The sequence below is a fragment of the Prunus persica genome, chromosome G4 (assembly GCF_000346465.2).
Source record: "Prunus persica cultivar Lovell chromosome G4, Prunus_persica_NCBIv2, whole genome shotgun sequence".
NCBI classification, from domain to species: Eukaryota; Viridiplantae; Streptophyta; class Magnoliopsida; order Rosales; family Rosaceae; genus Prunus; species Prunus persica.
The window spans coordinates 12671404-12693279 of NC_034012.1; the positions used below are offsets into that span (position 1 = coordinate 12671404).

At 39.3% G+C, this 21876-nt stretch overlaps 1 protein-coding gene and 1 pseudogene across 3 annotated transcripts; one reads left to right on the top strand and one right to left on the bottom strand.

The window, feature by feature from the left end:
* On the top strand, positions 2802–8683 carry LOC18780947 (F-box protein At5g49610). Of its 3 annotated transcripts, none has more exons than XM_020561895.1 (4): positions 2802–4634; positions 5013–5290; positions 6964–8184; positions 8429–8683. In XM_020561895.1, the coding sequence occupies exons 3-4, from the start codon at positions 7068–7070 to the stop codon at positions 8434–8436; spliced, it is 1125 nt and encodes a 374-aa protein (XP_020417484.1). In that variant the 5' UTR covers positions 2802–4634; positions 5013–5290; positions 6964–7067; the 3' UTR covers positions 8437–8683. The 3 variants fall into 3 exon arrangements, with proteins under 3 accessions (XP_020417484.1, XP_020417485.1, XP_020417486.1); XM_020561896.1 differs by having other exon boundaries at positions 5158–5290; XM_020561897.1 differs by lacking the exons at positions 2802–4634; positions 5013–5290 and having other exon boundaries at positions 5326–8184.
* On the bottom strand, positions 9078–11731 carry LOC18781241 (annotated as a pseudogene).

Below are 21876 nucleotides of genomic sequence, written 5' to 3' on the forward strand. Positions count from 1 at the left end.
AAGTGTGGGCAAGTGCCCACAGTAATCCTTATTAGGTCCGCCAATGTATTTGATCACTTAATTAGATGCCTTAATGATTTTCAATTTGCGTGATTTGTTGCAAGTAGGGGTGGGCACGGTTCGGTTTGGACCGGTTTTTGCCTCAAATTAGAACCGATCCAGTACTATTCATCCGGTTTGGTTCGGTTCGGTTTTAATAAAAAAAAATTCAAAAACTGTCTGGTTCGGTTTGAACCGGTTTCGGTCCGATTCCGGTTCCGGTTCGGTTTTGAACCGGATTATTAAAAAAAATTTAAAATATTATTATTTTACTTGAAAATTAACAAATTATTAAATTTCATATAAAAAATAAATATTAAAGTGAGAAAAGAGAGATATTTTGACATTGAACTTGGATAAATATTAGGTTTTTTTTAGTGAAATTAAAAATATAGCATTAAATATAAATATATATTGAAATTATATATTTTTTTAGTTTCACCGGTTCGGTTCGGCTTGGTTCGGTTTTTGAAGACATAGAACCGGATCCAAAACCGGTCCAAACCGGTCCGGTTCGGTTTTTGACCGGTTTTTGACTTTTTGGTCAACTCGGTTTTTTTTCGGTTTGGTTCGGTACGGTTCGGCTCAGATTTCCGGTTCGCCGGTTTGAGTGCCCACCCCTAGTTGCAAGGATGATGATCTATGAATGTAGACTTGAAAAATAAACGGCTTGGATATTTGAAAATAAATTCGTAAATGGACTATATATACACAAAAATTCTCTTATGCAGACATCCGGACATTATAATGGTCCGGATGCCATGTATTTTCTATTATCCCTCCTTGTTTTCCTGCCTGTTCACAATAGCATCCGCACGATAATAACGTGCGGACATCTGGATAAAAGAATAACTATATATATATATATATTAGGCAAAAAGTCACTTTTGGTTCCTGTAGTTTACCACTTTTACCACTGGTCATTGTCGTTTAAATTTAGTCACTTTTGTCCCTGTAGTTTTCAATTTGAGCAATTTAAGGCCAATCCTCACTTTCTGTTAAATTTTTTAACTTCCGTTATATGTGGAGGGGCAATTCGGTCCACAAATTATTAAAAATTCATTCCTTCTAAAAAATTAGTTTTAATATTAAACAAAAAAATAATTTAATTTCCCCATCCCTTATCGGTTGAAACCCAAGCCCATTGAAAAGCAAAGGTTTTTGAACCTATGGTTCTAAGTATGGGTGGGTATCGGGATTGGAAAATTGGAACACCGAATCATACCGGATGGAAAAAATTGAAAGAAAAACTAGTTAATTAAAAATGTCAACAAGCCAGCATCGAACTAGACCAGACCAATTCGAATCGATTCCAATTTCAATTTCACACCACATCAAACCGAACCGAATTGGACCGGACCAGTTGTGTATAATTTTTTTTAAACAAAATTATTTAACTCTAATGCTACATTTTTAATCTCATAACTAATATTTCCCCAAGCCCAACTTCAAAACATCTATCTTTTTTAGGCCCAATATCTCTTTTTGTATGAAATTGGATCATTTGTTAATTTTCAAGCCCAAAAAATAAAATTTTATTTTGAATTTGTATTTAAAAAAAGAGTTAAAAAAATTAATAATAATAATTCGATCCAAAACCCGAAAAAACAGAAACCGAACAAGAACCTTCAAACTGGGCCGTCGTTTCAAAAAAAATTTCACTAAAATCAAACCGAACTTGACCGGTTAAATAGTACTAGTTCCGATTTCAATTTGAGGTGAACACCTTACCCAATCGGACCACACCCAACCCTAGTTATAAGCCTTGAAGGCATCGTGCCAAGAGAAGCATTTGTGCTAGGCCGCAATGTCTTCCCAATCCTCTTCACTTACCACTTTCCCTCTCCCGAAATCCCTTATTCTTCTCTTCTCAGCCAAAATCTCTCTCCCCCATTCAATTTGGCATTTCCTTTTAGACTCAACCCCACCTCCTCCCATCTTTGCACTTGAGACTGCGTTTCTCAATTACAAATCCAAGATCAGCTCCACTTCTTCTGGTACTTCAATATGAACTATGATCAAAACATTGTCTTGAGATGCTTTTGGATTTGAATATATTATGCAAGTAATGAATTGGGAGGTGTAATCTGATGGTGATCATGGTGTCACATGTAGGTCACGTGAACAAACAAGCACAGGAGCATGGGGTTTGGCGGTTTTGGGTGGCTGGGGTGGTGGTTGGGTTACAGGGAGGTGGTGGCTGGTGGGGCTTGGGTGGGGCTGTTGGTAGGGGTTGGGAGAGAAAAATTGAGGATTGTCTTGAATTGCTCAAATTGAAAACCACAAGGACAAAAGTGACCAAATTGAAACAATAGGGACCAAAGTGATAAAAGAGCCAAACTACAGGAATCAAAAATGTATTTTTGCCTATATTTAATACTTGAAATACAATTTCATAATTTTCATCTTGGATTAAAGTTCCTTTATTTCATTTGATTTAGTGAATGAATTCAATCCAAACTTATAAAGGCTTTTGTGTACTTTTTTTAAGTGGCTAACTTTCATAGAATTTTCAGAGTTTTAATGACCTTGATCTCAGTGACATACTTTCATAGAATTTTATACTTTCATAAAGTGTATCATACAATTTAATAGACTTTTGTTATTCTTGAATTTCAATTCATTACAAACCTTGATAGTGTGTATGGGAGAGAACTCCCTTCCCTTTCCTTAAAGGATCGAATTTGAACTAGAGGTGGCAATTTCTGACACGACCGCATGGAAAATTAGTAGGTCAACTCGCAGGATTAAATTTTCAAGTTATTTTCGGGTCAACTCACTATGAATCGTTTAATAAATAGATAAGTTTTGAGTCAACCCGCCAACTCACTAAAATATATGTGTAACTTGCCAATCGTTTCTTTGGTTCTTCTTCATTGTTATAATTTTTTTTATTTCTCTTTTTCAATCTTCATACATCGAGATGTGGGTCTTTAATGTTTTTTTTTTTTTTTTTTTTTTGGTTTTATTTTGAACATGAATTTTTTTTTAATTAGTCATCTCTTTCTCTATTTTTATTTATTTATATTTTTACCTCGCTAGTTACTAGTTGCTATCATTTAGCGGGTTAACCCGATACGGGACTCAAAATCCAGAAATTAAGGGGTTAATCCGACACACACCTTAATTAAACGGATCAGATTTAGATTGAGCATTATTAACATGTATATGATCCTCACAAGACATGACACCAGCCATTCCCAGCCCTAGTTTGGACTTGGGGGAGAAACAGAAAAAGCTGTTTAATTTGCTCCTCTGCAACAAACAATCACTGTTTCTCTGTTACCTCGAAACTACTTACTTGTAAAGTCTTAGATGTCTGCAACTCCTACCTCCACAGACCCAAAATCCTATCACAAATTTACAATGGTCTATACCCCTATTTCACTTTGCACCCAAGGTTTCATCACTCAGAGACACATTCACTCCCTCTTTCTCTCTCTGTCTTTTCGGGAAATTGGCAAGGCTTCAGACCAACCTCTCTCTGGTGCTTTGCATGGCAGTTTACAGTCCGAGGTGTACAATTTCCACTTTTTATTTATATGACCCCAATTTAATGCTTTTCTTTTCTTCCCAAATGCATGCGCTGTTTATCTTTTCTGCCTGCCCTTTCTTCAGTTACAGCAATACTCTGGGTTTGTGAATCAGGAAATATCTCAGCATTGTTTGTTTTCTAAATTTAGGCTGAATGTTTTAAATTTGGTATTCTTGTAATGTTTTTATATCACTCTTGTATTGCTAATGATGCTCATCTAATACAAATATTGGAAAAAAGGAAGCAGGGGAACCCGCAAAGTTCAGTAATTTTTGCCCATTATGATATTCAATGACAATGTTTATTCATATGAGTACCGTGGATCATGCCCATTTAGAGTAAGGAAATGGATTTGTTAGGTTGGAGTGAAAATTAAAGGTTTTAACTTCTCTCTCTCTCGCTCTCTCACTTTTATAAATGTACATTCGAAGTCCTGATCTTTTTATAATCTATGATTAAAGTTAACTAAGGGATCAATTAACTCCGAAATGATTTTTGCAGTAGCAATGCAACATCTAATTTTATCTGAATGAGACATACTGTAGATTTCTGTAGAATGAGTCATACTGTAGATTTCTGTATAATGAATCAATGACTTCATGAGTTATAAGCTATGAATGTCAATCTTACTAATGGATGCCCATTGTATATGTTGTAATGATTTGCTGCCTCTCTTACTAGGACTACAATTGGTTCATGCTAAGAGAATAATATCTTTATCATGAGCTGTTGGATTTATTGTAAGCAACCATGTATGAAAAGAAGCATTTATTGAATTATTCCTGTTTCTTTGTTTTGGTTAGAAATTATTTGTGTTTCTTTTCTCAAAGAAAATCAAGGAATGTGATTTGCAATGGCTTCTAAAGTCAATGATCATGGCTACTGAAGTTAGCATTGCTCGATCATGGAGTTCATCACTAAAAGCCAATTATGCATTGTTTACATAAAAGAAGTTCTCTCTTTGGGATTTGTGTGAGGCCTGAATACGAAGACACCGGAAAAATTGAAATTTAAGTGATAAAATATCATCATGAGCACCATGTCGAACCAGAAGTAAATGGTAAGTTTACAACTTTCTCAATGTAAATGTACCAATGAACTGTATTCCAGTGAACTGTTGTGGCCACAACTACTACTATTGCTTCTTGGACTCTCATGTATAAGATTATGCACTGCTATAGCTTACATGCACAGCATTTCTTGGCAGATCTTATCTCAACCTTGGCATCAGTAAGACCATGTTAACATATAAATAGGATTTAGGCAGTATGCCTAACTTGCATTTGATTACACCTTGTATTTGGATGAATTACTATTACAAAATTATTTATGTATCCCATTATAGTATTCATCGTATTTAGGGTATGTTTTTGGATATATTAGTCACTATTATCATGAAAGGTAACAAGTTTATTTACTTGCTAAATATTGCAACTAGGTCATGACTAAATTCTGAAAGAATTTGCGTACTGCGGGAGCGGGGTAAATGAGTAATATGGAAATCTATTTATCGGTACCCTTTATTTATTGGGGTCTCGCTCACTTAATCTCATTTCACCTACCACTTGTTGCAATGCATGAAGGCTTGAATTGCCAGGTTGACAGAAACTTTGCTGGTTAATGCGCTTTATAAGTTATCAGTTTCGTTCGCCTTCATTCAACAAAAAAATTTCCAGTCTCTTTCCAAAGAGTGGCCTGGAGGGTTAATCGTAATCGGTGAGTTCCTTTGTTATGTATCTGGATAATCTTTTCAATTACCAATACTTTCACAATGTATGACTTATTTTCACTTCATGACTTAAACCTAACAATTTGTCAACAACAGATTGTATGTTGAAATAGGGAAAAATGCCTAGGCATTTCATCATATGAATTGCAAAATTGTCTCATCATAAAAAGTATATCCCCTTCCCTCACAATTTTATTGGAATACATAATTTCAAGATACATTCAGAATTTGATCTTGGTATGATATGAAGGTAATCTGATTTGTTGCTCATCCCCAATTCCTTTGAGGGCTATAATCTTCCAAGCTGATGCATGTGGGCATACCTTTTCTTGCCCCAATTTAAGAGGGATCTTGACTTGTATTTTTCTTTTTTTTTTTTGCTTTTTTTTTTTTTGTCCCCCAATTCTCAGTGATTTTCTTACAATGTACATGTTTGTTTCTTATGTGACTATCTTTTAGTAAACAGCACTGTCCAGCTTTCACATCATTAATCATATATTTATCTAATCTAATCACTTCAGAATTCTATCTGAATTTTGTATGGTTATGATTGGATCTAGTTGACCACATGAATGAATTGTAGGAGCATTGGTAAATAAAATTTAAGCATTTGACGTTGTGCCCTTTTGTATTAGTTTATTTTTTCCTCCCTTTTTAAATTCTTCATTGTCTTCTTGGTTACTTTGTTTTCTTTTGACCTTTTATTCTCTATGCCATTTCTTCTAATTATCTGTTGAATTATCCAGACCTAATATACATAGTTTATCTATGAAATTTAAAAGCTGCCTTGATAAGAAGATAGTTCAGTATGGTTAGGATGTGGCTTTTGGCTTGATCATGTTTGTGCTTGTTCTTCACTGGTTCCATTTTCTTTTTTGTTTCTCTATTATTGCTGCCTAGATATCTGGTTACAGGTTCAAACGTCTTATGTCACTGTGAGGACAGCTCTCGGGTACATTTACTTCCCAAGGGCACAGCCTGGGTTCAATTGCAGGCCATGTCCTCAGTTGCTTGTTTTATGTGCTGTTTATGATTTCAGAAGCATTTCTATGCATTTCCTTTTAAGTGCTTTTACAAGTTTTGATAATTATTTAAAGTGTTCCTAGCTTTATGTTAAATGAACCAATGTACATGTGCTGTCATATACATTTTCTGTATTCCAAAATTCCGTAATATCATTATAAAATTATTAGCTCTGAGAATGATATGCATGACTAGGAGAATAACTTGCAAGATGCAATTTTACATGGAAGTATGCTGGGTCAATTTGATTTGGTTTTAAAATGATAATTGGTTATTGTAAGTGAGAATTGGAACTATTTTCCCAAGATGAATATGGTATTAATTTTTAGTCAGTTTTGAGTACTGATATTGCTGTAAAAAGACAATTGTTTGTTAAGATTTTGTGTTAAGAGACATGGACAGGGAGCTTTATGTGTATCTACTATCGACATCTTGTGATGCCGTGGAGCATCTCCATTTGTAGAGTGTTTTTTTTGGGTCCAGACTTCAGATATTATAACTGTTTTGGAAATAGAAGTTTGGAAAAAGAAAGAACTTAAGCTGAAGTATATCTCTCTGTTTTTCTATGCTCTGGATGTTGATATTTTTTCCTCCATTATAAGATATGACACAAAAACTTGACCTATTTGTATTGCAGGCGGATGCTTTTGGAAATCTGTCAAAGTGGTAGAATAGTGGGTTTCTCTTGAAGCAAAAGCCGTTAGAGCGCTTGGATAAAAGAGTTGTAAGAGCAGATAAACAATGGATAAATCTGTTGCAAAGTGTATCCCAAAACTTTCACGGAGGCAGAATGATAGTTGGTCTGATGTGGAAACTGTGGAAGATGTGCTTGCCAATATTCTTTCAAGGCTTCCAGTCAAGTGCCTCATACGTTCTAAGGCTGTTTCTAGACTTTGGCACAAATTGATTAGCAGTCCATATTTCACTAAATTGCATTTAATGCGGTCAAGAGAAAATGTGATCTATATACTTTATCCTTATATGGATGATATAAAAGAATTGCATTTGGTTGATGGTGATGGGGTAACCACCGAAGTAATCACTCTTCCTGGTTTTGAAAATGTTTCATCTCTTAGTATGATTTGTTCCTACAATGGGTTGATATGTTTCACCATTTACCCCTGGTTTCCTCACTTATATATGAGGCAACCGGTCGAGGAAGACTTGGAAATCCTAATCTGCAATCCCGCTACTCGTGAAATTCGGTTACTTCCAAGAGGTAGCCCAGCAGAACAGGAACTAGGCATTGGGGTTGCCTTTGGCCCAGGAACCAGTGATTATAGAGTATTTCGGTTTTTCTCCTCCATATTTGAAAAGCCAGTAGTCAGCCCTCAGTGTGAGATATTTTCATCAAGCACTGGAACCTGGAGAGGCATAGGTTTTGTTCAGCAATATCCTATGGGTGCAAATCACGTATTTTTTAATGGACAAGTTTACTGGTTTATTGCTTCAGAAGAAGATCATTCTACCCCTGGAAGCATTCTTTCAGTGGATATGGAGGACAACTTTAAAACCATTGAACTTCCAGAAGAAGTCACTGCACACTCCTTCCTAATTATTCTGGAAGGTTTCTTATCGTTAGTTGCTGTCTATGATGATGATCTAATTATGGATGTATGGATGTTAAAGGATGCAAATGAATCTTATTGGGAGAAGAAGTGCAGTGCTTATATTGAACACGCTGTTGAAGAGTGCATTGACTCTGTAGCTGGAAGGAATAATGAATTTTTTTTCATAACTACAGAACATTATTTTATCTTTAATACCGACAGGACTACCTGGGAGCAACTTTATCTTCAGGAGGGGTTTGGACAGGATTCTCCTGTTGTTTTTACATACACAGAAAGCCTTCTCCCCTGTAAGTACTATAAATGCTTTCAATTCATAATATTTTCTAATGGTTGAAGTTCACTGACCATTATGTATCTTCTGCGAGATATATGCAGTAGAATCTTATCTTAATCGGAACAAGTGGATGATCTTAACTTATAGATAGTGCAACCATTCTCAAATTTGGGCATGGCATGAACTATGCAGTTTCTTTGGTTTGTTTACTTATGAACTTCATCATCTTCTGACATGTCTTTGCATATGTTAAACAGGTAGCTGATTTCTGCATTTTGCAAGAGAGGAGGCAAATAAGCGAAAAGCATAATTTTAGTCATTTGCTGTTTTGTTTCCAGCTTGACAACATTTCTGGTGGGACTATTATTTGTTTTGAAATTCTCTCTTTTATTTTGTTATTTTACTTTTGGACTTCTATACTTTTGAGTAACAGATGTTTATGTATGGTTGTGTTGCTTCCTGGATATGTTGCCCTGTTAATTCTACCATGTGCTTGCTTGTTGTCTTTTCCATGGTAGTTCGCGATGGCTAAGAATTCTACACGTCTGACATTTCGTTCTTTGGTTTCCACAAGACAGGTTTACAAGAGTGATAGGTTGTTCTTCAAGAATCTCCCGCAAGGAAAACTAACAATATCCATCAATTTAACACCAACTAGTAATTCTTGTTTGCAAACCTAGTGATGGGAATCTCAATTTGCTAGCATGCTTATCAATCTCAATCAATTAGTTGGTGATCAACCGGGGTTCAAAAGAAGTCACCTTTCATAATAAAGTTTTCTAGATTACAGGTTAATTAGCCTTCCACAATTTACTTGAAGTGGTAACAAATTACTCAAGTATTATGAAAGTGTTGACATACTTGTTTCGGTATGACCCCGTGGTCTTTTAGGAAAACTACTTTTCCACACTGATTGCTTCTACAAGTTAAAAGTGATAAAGAAGCACTCTCTTTAAACTATTGCAGAATGGGGAGGAATTTCAATATACAAAAAGGTCAAGTACTGGCTGGGCCCATATGAGACTTGCAACTTCTCAAAAGTCGGGTCTTCCATGTCACTAAGCAAACAGTAATCAAAGCAAAGCACCCATAAATTTTTGACTTTTAGTACTATGTGGTTACACCCTTAGAGACAAGGGTGTGTAACCACAAGGTACTAAAGTGTAATTAACCCAAATTTTCATCAACAAGAAATTCTGCTATGTAATTGGTATGATCATTTTGGAGATCAATGAAGAAACTTAACACTCAATGGTAAACCATCATATATCAACTGGAGCTGGCTTTGTGACAAAGAGGTTGGCCTTGTATACCAACATAGCATTGCTTGAGAGCAAGGTGGTCCTTCATTGTTTGTTCTTACATTTGCACCTGAGCTTACAGAGATGAGAAATGAAGAATCTGCAGGCTTCAGGTAGGGAAAACATTTTCACCAGTTGGGAAAGAAACATGAAGGTAATAACATGAGAAGCGGCTCCAACCAAGTTTCCCAAGGTTTTGACAAATTGCTGATTGGGCATGACAGCCTTAATCCCTGTTTCGAATGCTATTTTAGTGGATTGCAGAGCAATATGTGTAAGAGCAGCAGCACTTGTGAAATAGAAAACATAAGAGGACTTGTTGCTGTTCACAGCTCCCCAGAACAGAAGGCAAGATGCAATTATTGAGCAAGTCATGGCAATGCTGTCTGTGATGATGAACCACTTGAAATCATTATTTGACTGCAGAAGAGCCTGCCCTCGGTCTGGTCCTACATCATTGTTGTAGCCTCCAGGCATTGTGAAGGCAGCTGCAAATGTCACAGTTGTGATAAGAGTTGTAACCATCAAAAGGGTCCGACCCATTTGCATGTAAGTTTGCACTGCATTGGCTTCTTCTTGTTCTGCTCTTGGGGAAATCTTGATGTTGTCCAAATATGAATCTCGGGTACCAAGATGTCCCCAAATGTCTGGGATAATGTTCTGCAATTTCTACCAGATGAACAGTTGTAGTTTGTTAAGAATTATAACCAATTATACACAAGGGATATTAATTATGTAGTTATCACTCACCCTGGGAGATGCAATACTGGATTCCTTAATTGACCTATCAATGTCAAATGCTGCTTGGCCACATTTGTTCATGGAATTTTGATTTACTCTTCCATCCCACATCAAGTAATACATCATCCAAGTCTTTCTTTCTATGGTTGCGAGATGCAAAGGCATGTTTCCAATGACATCAGGCTGATTTATGAGGCACTCCAGTTCTGGTGTTTCTAGTATATACCTGACCACATGTGCTCTGCCACCAATGATCGCCAAATGAAGAGCATTCTGTCCATATAGGTCACAAATTTCTCCCGAGTCTGGGCAATGTCGAATGATCTCTCTAATCACAGAGGAATGACCTTTGCTGGCTGCAACATGAATCGGTGAATGGCCCTCTTTGTCCAAAACATATGCAATAGAAGTATCAAGTTCTAGTAATCGTTTAACTGTTCTATGTTGGCCAAGGGATGCTGCATAGAAGAGAGGAGTTCTGCCTTGGTGACCAGTTTCTTTGATCAGCTGCTGTTTGAATCGTAGGAGTGCTTCCACGATGTCTTACCATGACAAAAATTGAGTTTGAGTTTAAATAATGAAAATACAGAAGTTGTGAAACTAATATGACCCTATGTTCAATATATATATATATATATGTATATGTGACTGGAATTTTATTCTATGCAACTTCAAATACCAAACGCATCTATCTGAAGTTAAAGTCCATAAAGAATTGTAAGGAGTTGGATATTATAATAGTTGCTGAAAGTGTGTGCAAAGTTAAAACATCCATTGCTAAAACAGCTTGAACAGAACTACGCCAAAGTATGACATACCAAAATGCTTCTCAACCACAGCTGCATGCAAGGCTGTTCTGCCATCTGACCCGCCATGAGCTGATGATGCAGTTGATTTTAAAATCTGATTCAGAATCTCAAACATTCCTCCTCTTGCAGCCAGGTACTTTGGAGACTCTCCCGCATCATTTTCAATAGACGCTAATTTAGGGTCCATTGTAAGCAAGAACTGAACCAATTTAATGTGACCATTCCTCACAGCTTCATGTAAAACTGTGTTTTTCCCCCTATTCCCATTCTCAGCGTCTCAAACATGCCATCTTTTTCATTCCTGAAGTCTTCCTGTGACATGGATAAAATTTCTCTGACCAGATCATTGAAGATAGAGAAGCAACCAACCCTTGCAGCCACATGTAAAGGAGTATCTCCATCTAAGTTTTGCTGTGTGAGAAGGGACCTGCATCTGCTATAAATCTCGGCCACAACATTTGAGTCTCCAAATTGCACGGCGATATGGAGGGCTGTGTTTTTGCGAGGTGTAAGTTGATATAGTAGGCTGGGATTATCATTAAGAAGTTGTTTGAGGAAGCAAATGTCCCCTGACTTTGCATATCTGTAGAGCCTTGGATCCATGGGATATTGGTAATGAGCAACTACTGCAAACTTTGTGGATGCTTTATACAAGGCCTTGTGAAAGAAAATAAAAAACTCATCATCCCATAGCTTTGTCTTATTGTTGATAGTCAACAGTTTGGAATGGTTCATTCATTGACCTCTGTATTCTGGCCTTGTTTAAAAATCGTGACGTGATTTTCAGGACAAGTGGATGAACAAAATCTGCAGTTCAATTCAAGCAAAGCTAACCTAACACAAAGTCTGTGTGAGGTCTACATGACAGTTAGTTGCACATAACTTTCCAAGAGGGTCAATGCCCCTAGGTATCATACTCTTATCTGCTACGTGGTTGATCAGTTCAAATCCAGCTATTCTAAAGCCAGAAGTTGTTCATAATTTAAACTAAGTGATGAGTTATTTAAAAGCCAGAAGCAGAATGCAATCACTATAATATGCTGGGAGAGTGTTCAAAGTCAAAGTCTGTCTTGTTCTTTTTTTCTTGCGCAACAAATTTTCTTTTCTTACTTAGTGAAAGTCAATGCAATTGCTTTCACTTAATTTTTTTTTCTTTCTAATGGTTGAAGTTCAAATGTCTCTTCTGCTTTACAGTAGAATTCTATTTTAATCCGAACCGAGTGAATGATCTTTACTTTTGGAAACCTTTTGCTCTTCTTTTTTGCATTTAATTTTTTTTCTTTTCACCCTTTCTCCAACTCCAGTTTTTTTTACTGATTTTCCTTCTTGTGAGCTGTCTGGTGTAAGAGCTCTTCCTCCTATTGTTGTTTCACATAAACAATCTCATTGAACATTTCAATGAAGTTGTTATCAAAATTTCCTTTTGGAGCAACTTAACTCACAAGAAATAGTGAGTGCAAAATCATCCTGTATCAAATGGAGGGCAAAGAAGGTTGGCCTTGGATTCACATAGTCCTTCAAGCAAGTTCTTGTTTTGTGGTTATTTGGCTACTTTTTTGCAACAAACCTTCATTCTTTTGCTTGCAGCCAATTTTCCTTTTGGTATCCAAAGATCAAATGGTCTTAGACCAATTATAACGTTTTTTAAGTTCTGATTGCATAGATAAGCTCCCAAATAAAATGTATTACTCTAACCTAACAATGCAACAAAATGGAAATGGAAACTCGTCTGGGCAGGGTGCCCTGTTTCTCGTCGGTCAACCACTGGATATGTGATTACTCTTGGAACCAACCTCATCTCCTGGTGTTCCAAGAAACAACCCACTTTCGATCACTCTAACATAGAATTGGAATACCGCGCCCTCTTTTATGCTTGTGCTAAAACCACTTGGGTCTGTCTGCTCCCTCCTTCTTGAATTGGGTGTGCGTATTCGATTCTCGGTCCTCCTCTATTGTGACAGCCTCAGCACCACTTACTTGGTGGCCAATCCAGTTTTTCATGCCCGCACACGTCACATTGAGTTGGACTACCACTTTGTCCGTGAAATGGTTGCTCTCGGAAGTCATTAAGTTTGTTTTGTTCCCTCTGTCGACCAACCTGTGTACCAGGTTACAAGGTCCCTTCACAAACCACACCATCAACATATGTCTTCCAAACTTGTTCATCCTGCGACGTCCAGTTTGAGAGGGGTGTTAATGCAGTTTTCCTTTCCTAGCACATACAGAAGTCAACCTCACAATCTCCTCCTAGCAATTTGCTTTCCTACTGTAAATCGGATTGTATTTATGTCTATATTATTTCCTACCTTAAGTAGAATTCCTGTATTTGTATAAATAGGGACTTTGTATAATTTTTTTTACCACAAGGGAAATATATTCTCTACAAAAATGTATTACTCTCACCTAACAATGCAACAAAATGGAAATGGAAACTCTTTTTTGCACTCAGCCTTAATATATATATACAATCTCGATCTCTTGGACCACAGGAGTCCAAGAGATTGTGATCACCCACCGTTGGATATTAATCCAATGGTTCAAAAAAGTTTCTTAAAAGAAGTGCAAGAATGAGTGAACCGTTGAATTTACATCCAACAGTGAGTGACCACAAATCTCTTGGACCCATGTAGTCCAAGAGATCAGGACTATATATATATATATATATATATAGTTTTGCTCACATCAGGATGACTGGATTTTAATTAAAATTCGGACATTAAATGTGGAACGTCAGATCAATCCAATGGTACTGAAGCTTTGATATGTATTAATTGACAAAACTTAAAACCACGTGCAGATCAACACTTTGGTTTTTTTTTTTCACGTGCAAGTGGCAGCCATTTTAATGATTATTGAATTAATTTAATATTATACCAAACTTATCATACTTTTCTCTCTCCTTCTTTCTCTCAATTCCCTCACGCTTTCCCTTCTCTCTCTTCTTTGTAAAACTGAAAAGGTAGGCAGCTTAGGGCAGCCCAAAGGTTTACTTTAATTAATTGTTCAACGCCTCAATCTTCTCAACATCTTTCTGACATTGACAGACCCATCATATCAGACCATAACCTTACAACTCAACTGATCCTTCCAACTTCAAAATTCAAGTAAGTGTTATTTTATTTTATTTTTTATTTTTTTACTCAGATTATAAGATTTAATACCTTGGCCATCATGATTTCTATGTTTTTTTTTGGGTTACAATTTCTATGTTTTTTTACTCGTATACCAATTTGCCTATCATGATTTCTTGATCAATGTTTTTCATTATACAGCAGACAATTGTTCATTTATTTTCTTAGTTTTTTTCTTTGTCTCTTCTTCTAGAAATATTATTCTATGGTTTTTATGATTCTTATTATTATTGTTTTCACTGTAATTGTATCATGAAGATGGATTACATGGCCGAAGAATTAGATGGCCATTCTGAAGGGGTTGGGCAATATAGATTAAATTCAGATTCAGATTCGTGTGACAAAATTTACATACCGCAACTAAGAGATGACCACAAGCCAAAATCAGGCCAAGGATTTGAGTCATTAGATGATGCTCATGAGTTCTACAATAATTATGCCAAGGAAGCTGGTTTCAGTGTCAGAATCAATTCTAATAGGAAGAATAAAGAAACTAATGAAATCCTACGAAAGGAGTATGTGTGTTCTAAAGAAGGAGTGCCCGCTAACGGAGTTGGTGAGAAAAAAAGGCGTAGAGGTATTACTCGAGAGGGTTGTAAGGCAAAGCTAGCTGTGGTGAAGTCGAAATCAGGAACCTATGTGGTCAGCCTATTTGTGGAGGGTCACAACCACCCATTAACAAGTCCTAAATGAGTACACTTGTTAAGGTCTCATCGTACAGTTTCAAATTCTTATAAGTGTATAACCCAACTATTTTCAGCAGCAAATATACCTACACATCAACAATTTAACCTTCTTGAAATGCAAGTTGGGGGGATAGAAAATGTTGGAGGTCTAGAGAAGGATATTTACAATAGTGAAAGGAATTTGCGTAATGGGTTGAAGGGACATGATGCAGATATGTTGTATGAGCATTTCCAGCTAGAGCACGAGAAGAATCTGTCCTTCACTTTTAAGATTGAGGCAAATGAAGAAGATAGAATTACTCATTGTTTTTGGGCTGACACAAAATCAAGGAAGGCGTAGATCTTCTTTAGCATCAATTCTGGATTGTTGAAGCTGTATTGCTTGTTCATTCTGATGCTCCAAAGAAATTGTTTGGGCCTAAATTCGACACACCAAAGAGATCCAGAAACAGGCCCGTGGTGAAATACTTATCCAGTCCCAAAAAGACCCAAAGCTGTCATATTGGGCCTTTGAAAATCAGCCCACAAAATATTGTTTAAACTCAAGCCCAAGAGACTAAAGACACATTCACGTGGCTACCTCACCTCTCTGGAAAGTCAGCAAATCCAACTAGAGTTTTTATGTGAGAAGGGACGTTTCTGAAAACACTGCCGAGAAAGAAAAATCAAAGGGGCGTCTATGATCAGAGACTTTTTGCTCCAAAGCAACACACCGTCTTCTAAAAAGATTTCGCAAATCACGTTTTCAAGAGCAAGAGACAGGGAGTTGTTCAGAAAATACAAAAGAAAAATCAAAACCGCCATAGGATCAGCTCACACAGACGGTGGCATTAAAATAAAAAAACCGTCAGCCAGGAAACCAGGGAAGGGATCGCTATAGGAAATGACCACTGGGAGTCTATCTGCCATAATTGATAAAAATCTTTCCTGCTTTACGTTTTTTGAGAAATCTTTTGCCGCCCATTATTAAAATTTAAAACCACCTTCAAAAGGAGGGTCTCTTATAAAAACAGAAACAGGCAAGAAAGAAAAGGGACATTCTTTTCATCAATCAATCAAAAAATACAAACAGGAAAACAGCTCTAGATCAGAATTCCAAAGTTCAGACTTAGAAAATAAGTCCTCTGAAAGCGAGATCCCTCTCGTTACAAATTTGGTTCAGCAAAAGCCAAAACAAACACAGCTTGAGTTTTCACAAATATGAAAACCTCAACAAATTTTATAGCATAGTTCCAGCTTGTTAAATCCTCGAGAATAGCCACTTCTGTCCTTTCAAACTGAAGAAGTCGCAGTTCTGCCCGCTCGAAAAGTCTCCCAAGGCTTGAAGTAGATTAAAGCTCTGCCAAAATTGAACTTTGGTATCGATTTACAACTGAAGCCAAGCAGCTAAAGTTGTTGACAGTACAGTCCAGCATAGACATACCCAGTCCAGCCCGGATCAGAAGTTTCTACCCAGGCAGAAATGAGATTCCAGCCATCTTTTTGCCTTTCTAGAGTTGATTTCTCCATTCTTAATTTTGTAAAAGGCAGTTCTGCCTGAAACAGTACTTTATTATTATCTATTCTGGCCAGAACAACCATCTTGATACTGAGATAAATTGTGAAAGTCCTCACCAGTCTGAGGCAAGAAAAGAACTTACTTGGGAGATATTCCTCACCCAAATTCACAATCGTTTGTTTTAGAAGTCAGTAACTTGAGGCGCAGGTTATCCACTCTAAAAATGAGTCTGCTAGAATTTACATTGCTAGCAGTGGCACGCTCGCACACCAAAGAAAGCTGACTTGTTGACCAACAAGTGGTCTCCAAGCTAGTGGGGAACTTCGCCCTTCCATATCAGGAGTTAAACACGAAAACGGGTGAACAATTTGGCACGCCCAGTGGGACTTCTCAGTATACAAACTCGGACAGAATCATTCACAGATTTACAAAAGCCGGAAGATCTAGTCAGAACCCACACCAGACATGGAGAAAAACAAGATGGTTCTCAGAGAAGGCCTCGAATCAGAAGAAAGCGACGCTAGGCAGTCTGCCCACGGCAGTACAGGAAGCAGACGTTCCAGGACTGGCTCCAAAAGGGTGAGTCAAATACAGGAGTCGGTACTCCGACAAGAGGTCACAGTACAAAGGAACCAGGACACTCTCGATAACATGACAGCCATGATGCAATGGCAGGTAAACAGACAGTTCCGGAAGGACCGAGAATCCGCCATGGCCAGAAATCCGAACCCAGATCCTGTAATCCAGCACTTGGATCTTCCTTATGGCCCTCCGCCAGGACTAATATGGCCATACCAGGAAAATCCTCTAGTGGCACAGATAGCTGGAGTGCCAAGCCACACAGAAATTCAGGCTGGTCCGAGGGAGAGGGCCCTTCCTAATCAAGAACATCAGGCCCCAACCCAACCAGATAACCTGGCGCTGGCTCAGAACCAGCCAGGACCTCAGCTCAATTCACATCATGCAGCCCCGCATGATCAACCTTTGGCGCTTCTGCCTGAAGCACCGGCAGTATTGCCATATAGACCCAGAAGGATGGACCCTAATCCATTCCCTCCACCTGCAAGAGGGAGGAGAGGCCGAGGGGGAAACAACCTTTTTGCTAATCATGACAGGAATAGACCGGGGGCAAACTGGAGGAATCATCCAGAAGTCGAAGAGCAGGAAGAACACAGGGAGAAAGTTCCACCCAGACCACTCAAGGCAGAGCCCAGGTTTGATTACGTTCAGCCAGAACAGGGACAAATTGCTCCCCCAGTCAATGCTTTAAATGACGTAGGGGCATTGCGAAGAATGATCAGAGAGATCATGGAACCCGAGGCTAGAAGAGGGGAAAGGCCTACTTACAGAAAGCCATACCCAGCCTACATCGATCAAATACCGTTGTCTCCAGGTTTCAAAGTGCCAAACTTCACTTTGTTTAACGGGGAAGATCCCCATGCTTCCTCAGTCGAACACATAGGCAGGTTCTCCGTCCAATGCATAGCTATAGAAAACAACCCTCTACTGAAATTAAGGCTTTTTGGCAACTCTCTCTCTGGGCAAGCTTTTACCTGGTACACCAGCCTGCCAGCTAACTCTGTTCAAACCTGGGAACAGATGGAAAACGTCTTCCATGACTACTATTACAGGATTCAGCCAGAAGTCACCATCAGTGATCTAGCTGCCCTCAAGCAAAGTGAAGATGAACCGGCGCAAGATTTCATAACCAGATTCAGAAAGCTCAAGATGAAGTGCCGAATCCCAATGGAAGAAAGACACTTCATCCAGATGGCCCAAGCCGCCCTTAAAATTTCTCTCAGGAAAAGGTTCGACGGGATAGTGTTCGGAGATCTGGCAGAACTGGCTGATAAGGCATCCAAGTATGAAGAGCTACTCAGGGAAGAGCAGCAAAGGAGGAACTCCTCCAAAGGTACATACTACAAAACCCCTTCTTCTTCAATCCACCTGATCGAGGTGGAGTCACAAGAAGATACAGAGGAATCAGAGGAGAAAGAGGTTTCAGTGGCAGAAATGGCAAAACTGAAACATCCCATCAGTTGCAAAGCCCTCACAAAGCCACCCAAAGACCAAAAACCGCCACCATTCACAGGAGGATTCGTTCCAAACAAACCAACACAGAACAAGGTTTACTCTTTTGACTTAACCAAGGTCGATGCCTTGTTCGACGAAATGCTACTGCAGAAGGCAATAGAGACGCCTCACAGAATACCCAAGCCGGAAGAACTCAAAGGCAGACAGTACTGCAGGTGGCACAACTCTTGGAACCATTCTACCAATAGCTGTGTCGTTTTCAGGGACGTAGTACAAGAAGGAATAACGGCAGGAAGGTTGAAGCTGGCAGAAAAACCACCATCCGTCACAACGGATCCTTTTCCTCAACCGCAAGTCAATATGGTCAACTTAAATTGGCCAGAACAGAGGAAAACCGACCCTATCACAGATGCTGGTTGCAGCAGAGGCAGAAGAATCATAAGGGAGACCAGTCAGATACCAAGAGCGACCATCTCGGCTGGGGTAGTGCTCTGCAGTAGGTGCAAGTGTGAAACAGAGCTAGAGGTGGTCCTAGACAAGAAAAATCAGCCCACACCTAGTGTCTTTGACAGAATTGGAACTATATCCCGAGACAAGACAAGGCAGAAAAGCTGTCTTAGGCCTGCACACTACGGCGAGAGGAGGATGGAGCAACCCAGGAAGGAAATACCAGTCAAGACGCCCGGAAACGAAAGACCCTTGGCAACGATCATAGAAGGGAGGTGGTATTCCGTAGGAAGAAGCGGTAGACCGACTCTGGAGCTGACCAGAACCCAGAAAAGAAGAATCCAGAGGCAATACTGCACATATCTTAAAAGCCAAGATAATACGCAGGTACGTTCACAACCCAGTTCTGCCGGGAAAGGAAAGAATCCTGAAACACTTCCCCAGACAGAACAGGAAGCTTGCCAGTCAAGGGAATTGCTGAAAACAGAGCCACCAGCCAGGTCTCCTATCCATATAGCCTCGTCGTCCGGCAGCCATCCTGACACCACGCAGACACCAGAGAAATCCGGGTCTGCCCCATTACAAAAAGAAGACGACTACGCTGAGGAATATGAAGAAGAGCAATTAGACTATGAACCTTCTGCGGATGATCAGAAAGAGCCTCTCGAACTAACAGAACAGGATGACTGGACGGAAGAATATGGGGAAGAATTAATGGAATTTGGTGAAGAATTGGACCCAGAAACAGAAGCTTTTGGCGCAGAATTAGAAAACCTCCTACAGGGTGATCTGGGAATCAACATGGTATTCATCCTACCAGGTGAATTCAGGGCTACCGAAGGACAAGAAAGCACTCTGGAAGGGGACGTTTTTTCCCAGGAGAGCTTTGAATGTAGGTTGGCAGAAGCAGATTAACCAGCACATCTTTCTTCCTCCTTGGTGAGCTCCACAGATCCCCTCATGGGTTTCTCCCATGACTTTCATGTATTCTGTCTTTCCGAGACACCTTAACAGTATCTCATCCACTATAACGGCAAATCTTGGAGGTATCCCTATCTCCAAGATCATGGTAGATGGAGGTGCAGCCATTAATCTATTGCCCCACAGAATGCTGACCAAGTTGGGCAGAACAGAGAGGGATCTAATTCCAACACGATTAACCGTCACCAACTTCGCTGGGGGCATCACCAAAATACACGGCATCTTAGATGTAGATGTCGTAGTCGGAAGCAAAGAGTTGAAAATAGCATTCTTTGTTATAGACACTACCTCCACCACCTACAATGCACTATTCGGCAGGGATTGGATTCACCAGAGCCTTTGTATCCCTTCCACCCTCCACCAGCAGTTAGCAATATGGGATGAAGAAGGCTGCATGGAGATTATAGAGGCCGATCCACGGCCATTCCTACCCTCTGCCATGTGCTTTGAAGCAAGGTATTATCATGATGACCTCGGTCCCTACACTTTCCTTGGAGTCAATCAGAACGGCCGCCCCCATGGCGTCACGGCCCAAAGACTCATTGAAGAAGGTCTAGCCAGTTCTCTAGAGGACTGGAATAGACTTTCTTGTGCTGAACTTCCAGAATTCTGATGTTTAGTCCCAGTCAACTGGACAAGGATCGAGCTGCAACAATCCGATCCATCACAAAAAGATTGTTGATATACTGGGGAGAAAGGAGGCTTTTCATACAGAATCCAGCCATCAATATGGCAGAATTCACCCATGAAAGCACAAAAGAACAAGAGGAGGAAGTTTTACAGGAGGAAGTGTTGGAATTTGCACCGGCAGCACTAGATGACTCCCTGCCAGAAGTAGAGGATCCTCTACAGGAGATAGACTTGGGGACAGAAGAAGATCCAAGGCCTACTTTCATCAGCGCGCTGTTAAAAGAACCACTCAAGGTTGAAATCACGGCACTTTTGCAGGAATTCAGAGATTGTTTTGCCTGGCATTACCACGAGATGCCGGGATTGGACAGGCAGTTAGTGGAGCACAAGCTGCCAATTAAAGATGGCTACCTTCCAGTCAAACAGGCCAGAAGAAGAATGTCTATGGACACAGAACTGAAGGTCAAAGAAGAGATAGAAAGGTTGCTCAAGGCAGGATTCATCAGGCCAGCCGTCTATGCCGATTGGTTAGCAAATATTGTACCTGTTCTCAAAAGAAAAACAGGGGCAGTTAGAATCTGCGTAGATTACAGGAATCTGAATGAGGCATCTCCTAAAGATGAATACCCTATGCCAATGGCAGACATGCTAGTGGATGGAGCCGCTCATAACCAGATGCTATCTTTCATGGACGGCAATGCAGGTTATAACCAGATTATGATGGCAGAACAGGACATCCACAAGACAGCCTTTATGTGTCCTGGACATATAGGTGCTTTCGAGTATACTGTAATGCCTTTCGGTTTGAGAAATGCGGGAGCTACCTACCAAAGGGCAATGAATTCTATTTTTCATGATATGATAGGACATTCTTTGGAAGTATACATAGATGACGTGGTGATTAAATCCCCTAAGGAAGGAAATCACGTAGCAAGCCTGAGAAAGGCATTCCTGAGAATGAGGCAGCACAAGCTAAAAATGAACCCCAAAAAATGTGTTTTTGGAATCCAGGCAGGGAATTTCTTAGGATTCTTGGTCCACCAGAGAGGTATAGAGGTTGACAAAAATAAAGCAAAATCCATCATAGAAGCTCTACCACCTCGGAACAAGAAGGAACTTCAGAGTCTCTTAGGAAAAATCAATTTCCTAAGGAGATTCATATCCAATTCTGCAGGAAAAATCCAACCTTTTTCCTCCCTGTTGAGACTGAAACAGGAACAGACATTCAAATGGGAAGAACAGCACCAACAGGCTTTCCAGGAAATAAAGCATTACCTCTCAAATCCACCAGTTCTGTCCCCACCAAAAAGGGGCAGACCCCTCAAACTTTATGTATCTGCATCAGAAGTATCTATTGGAAGTCTGCTAGTTCAAGATAACAAAGAAGGAAAAGAACAGGCAGTCTACTATTTAAGCAGAACATTGACAGAGGTGGAAAGAAGGTATT

Coding starts and splice junctions, on each gene's coding strand:
- LOC18780947 (XM_020561895.1), top strand. CDS start 7,068: ATGGATAAATCTGTTGCAAAGTGTATCCCAAAACTTTCACGGAGGCAG.